The following is a 2,348-nucleotide window of genomic DNA, read 5'->3' as shown; positions in this document are numbered from 1 at the left end:
CTGCGAGTGTCTCGCCTGGCGACGCGGCCAGCCACAGTCTCCAATCTCCAGTCTCACCGGCAGCCCCGCCTCGGGTTCAGTCGCCTACGCAGGCAGCCACGCCTCGGGTTCAGTCGCCTACGCAGGCAGCCACGCCTCGGGTTCAGTCGCCTACGAGCAGCTTTGCCGATGTTATTCGTCCGATTCCGATATCTAAAAAGAGATCTATTGATATTCAGTTGTTGAAAATGATTTGCGCGGAATTTCTTCCTCTCTCCATTGTTGACGACGAGGAATTTCAGAACTTTGTACATCTCTTAAACAGCAATTACAACCTCCCGAGCCGTGAAACGCTTACGCATAGCTTATTACCTTCCGTGTATAACCAGATTTTCGGTAAAGTTAAAGCCGAGCTGTCTGACGCGCGAGCAATTTGCATAACTTGCGACGGTTGGAGAAACGTTCACAATGTCAGTGTCTATGCTCTCACAGCTCATTACATTGACGCGGTCACTCGGCTCAGGTCGTGTTTCATTGAATGTTCGGAATTTCCGGAGCGCCACACGAGCGCTAATATATCTTCCTGGATTCACGAAGTTCTGGAAACATTTTCCATACGCTCCAAGATTTGCGCGCTTGTATCTGATAATGGCGCCAAGGTGAAAGCGGCCGCGGCCGACTTACATCTGAGGCACGTGGCGTGTTTTGCGCATAGTTTAAATGCGATTGTAAAAGAGGCGATATCATCGTCCATCCACGAGCTGGTAGACAAGGCAAAAGCACTCGTTCAATACTTTAAACAAAGTAGCTCTGCTTCAGCCAAACTCCGTGAGATGCAAAGTTCACTGAGCAACGACCGCTTACACCTTAAACAGGACGAGCCCACCAGGTGGAATTCCACCTACGACATGTTAGAACGATTAGTGAACACCGGAGAGCCCATCGTCTTGGCGTTGTTAGGATCGAAAGGACATTTTGTTTTGGAAGCACGTGAATGGGAAGCCGCGGTCCATAGTGTCAAGCTGTTGGCAGTCTTTAACGATGTAACTCAAGAACTATCCTCCAAAACCAATGTTTCTTTATCAAAAACGTCCATTTTGTCCAGAATAATGTCGGGAAAGGTTGCGCAATACCTAGAAAACAACCCGAATATTCCCGACAGTGTTTCTAAATTGGGGAAGCAACTCGCGGAGGGCTTGTCCAAGAGCTTCGGCAATAGAGAGTCCAACCAAATGATATCTCAATGCATCATTCTGGATCCGAGGTTCAAGAAACAAGGATTCGGGGACGAAGCCAAATACAGGTCGGCCTATCAAGCGCTTGTGGGGAAGGTCAGTGTCTCCGCACAGAGACAAGTCGCCGAATCATCGAATCACCAGCCGGTATCACAAGGTCAGAGTTCATCTCCTCACTCGGTGTGGGGGGAATTTGATGCTGCTTTGAATCATTTGCAAGCAAAGCCGGACCCCACATGTGAGGCAATACTAGAGATAGAGCAATACATCGAGGAGCCGCACTTGCCCCGCACCGCCGATCCCCTTCTTTGGTGGGAAAGGAGGAAATTTACGTATCCAATTTTATACTCCGTCGTTGTCAAAAGACTTTGCGTTCCCGCTACCAGCGTCCCGTGCGAAAGGATATTCTCTAAGGCCGGGCAAATCCGCGCAGAAAACAGGAGCCGGCTCACGAGTGACAACGTGAAGACAATATTGTTCCTTCATAATAACTTCCATTTAGTTTGATGTATAAAGGATCCATGGATGTAGCGAGTGCGTTCTGCCAGGAATACGCAGCCCGAGGATCGTCGGTCACATGACATTTTATACAAAGAAGAAGAATTTGCATTTCATCTGAAACTGTTCTGTTCAATGTTCATGTCATGTGATAATCTGATACTATAGTAACGCCTTTCATCTAAACTTTGTAGCAATTGTTACTTTCATTTGATGGGAAACTTATTTTTGTAGTCTAGCCTGTGTAACCTACGGCCCGTTCACACGTAGCGACATACCTTTTGCAGCGGCCGGGATAGCGCGACTTTCGGGGCGACGATCCAGCGACGGTAGCGCCACCTTCTCCGTTCGGCTCCATTAGAAAAAAGCAAAATTGCGCAAAATCCGCCGAAAAAAGGTTCCTGTAGAAGCGATGCGCGACATTGAGCTAAGACAGCTCCATTAGCCGGCGACTTCTCGCAATATCGCGCGGCAAAAATGCGCAATATCGCGGTGGAAATCGCGCGATATATCGCTGCGTGTGAATGGGGCCTACCGAAGGGATATAAACGCGTCTATTTTTTGTTGTAAATCAGATTTTCTGTATAAATCAGATCTTATGTATAAAAATACATTTGTTTGAATCTGGAAGCAATG

At 47.8% G+C, this 2,348-nt stretch overlaps 1 protein-coding gene across 1 annotated transcript in view; it reads left to right on the top strand.

Annotated features, from left to right (window-relative positions):
* Nucleotides 1–227: 227 nt before the first annotated feature.
* LOC108804077 (zinc finger BED domain-containing protein 1-like) overlaps nucleotides 228–2,348 on the top strand; it is a gene marked incomplete at its 3' end in the record, with an annotated part of 5,702 nt that continues 3,581 nt past the window's right edge. Inside the window, exon 1 of the mRNA XM_018575840.1 lies at nucleotides 228–1,676. Within this exon, the coding sequence (XP_018431342.1) occupies nucleotides 228–1,676 (1,449 nt within the window). The remainder of the gene's footprint in view (nucleotides 1,677–2,348) is intronic.

This window comes from Nanorana parkeri, unplaced genomic scaffold, assembly GCF_000935625.1.
Source record: "Nanorana parkeri isolate BGI_ZX_2015 unplaced genomic scaffold, ASM93562v1 scaffold5037, whole genome shotgun sequence".
NCBI classification, from domain to species: domain Eukaryota; kingdom Metazoa; phylum Chordata; class Amphibia; order Anura; family Dicroglossidae; genus Nanorana; species Nanorana parkeri.
This window is presented reverse-complemented; position numbering and strand designations above follow the sequence as displayed.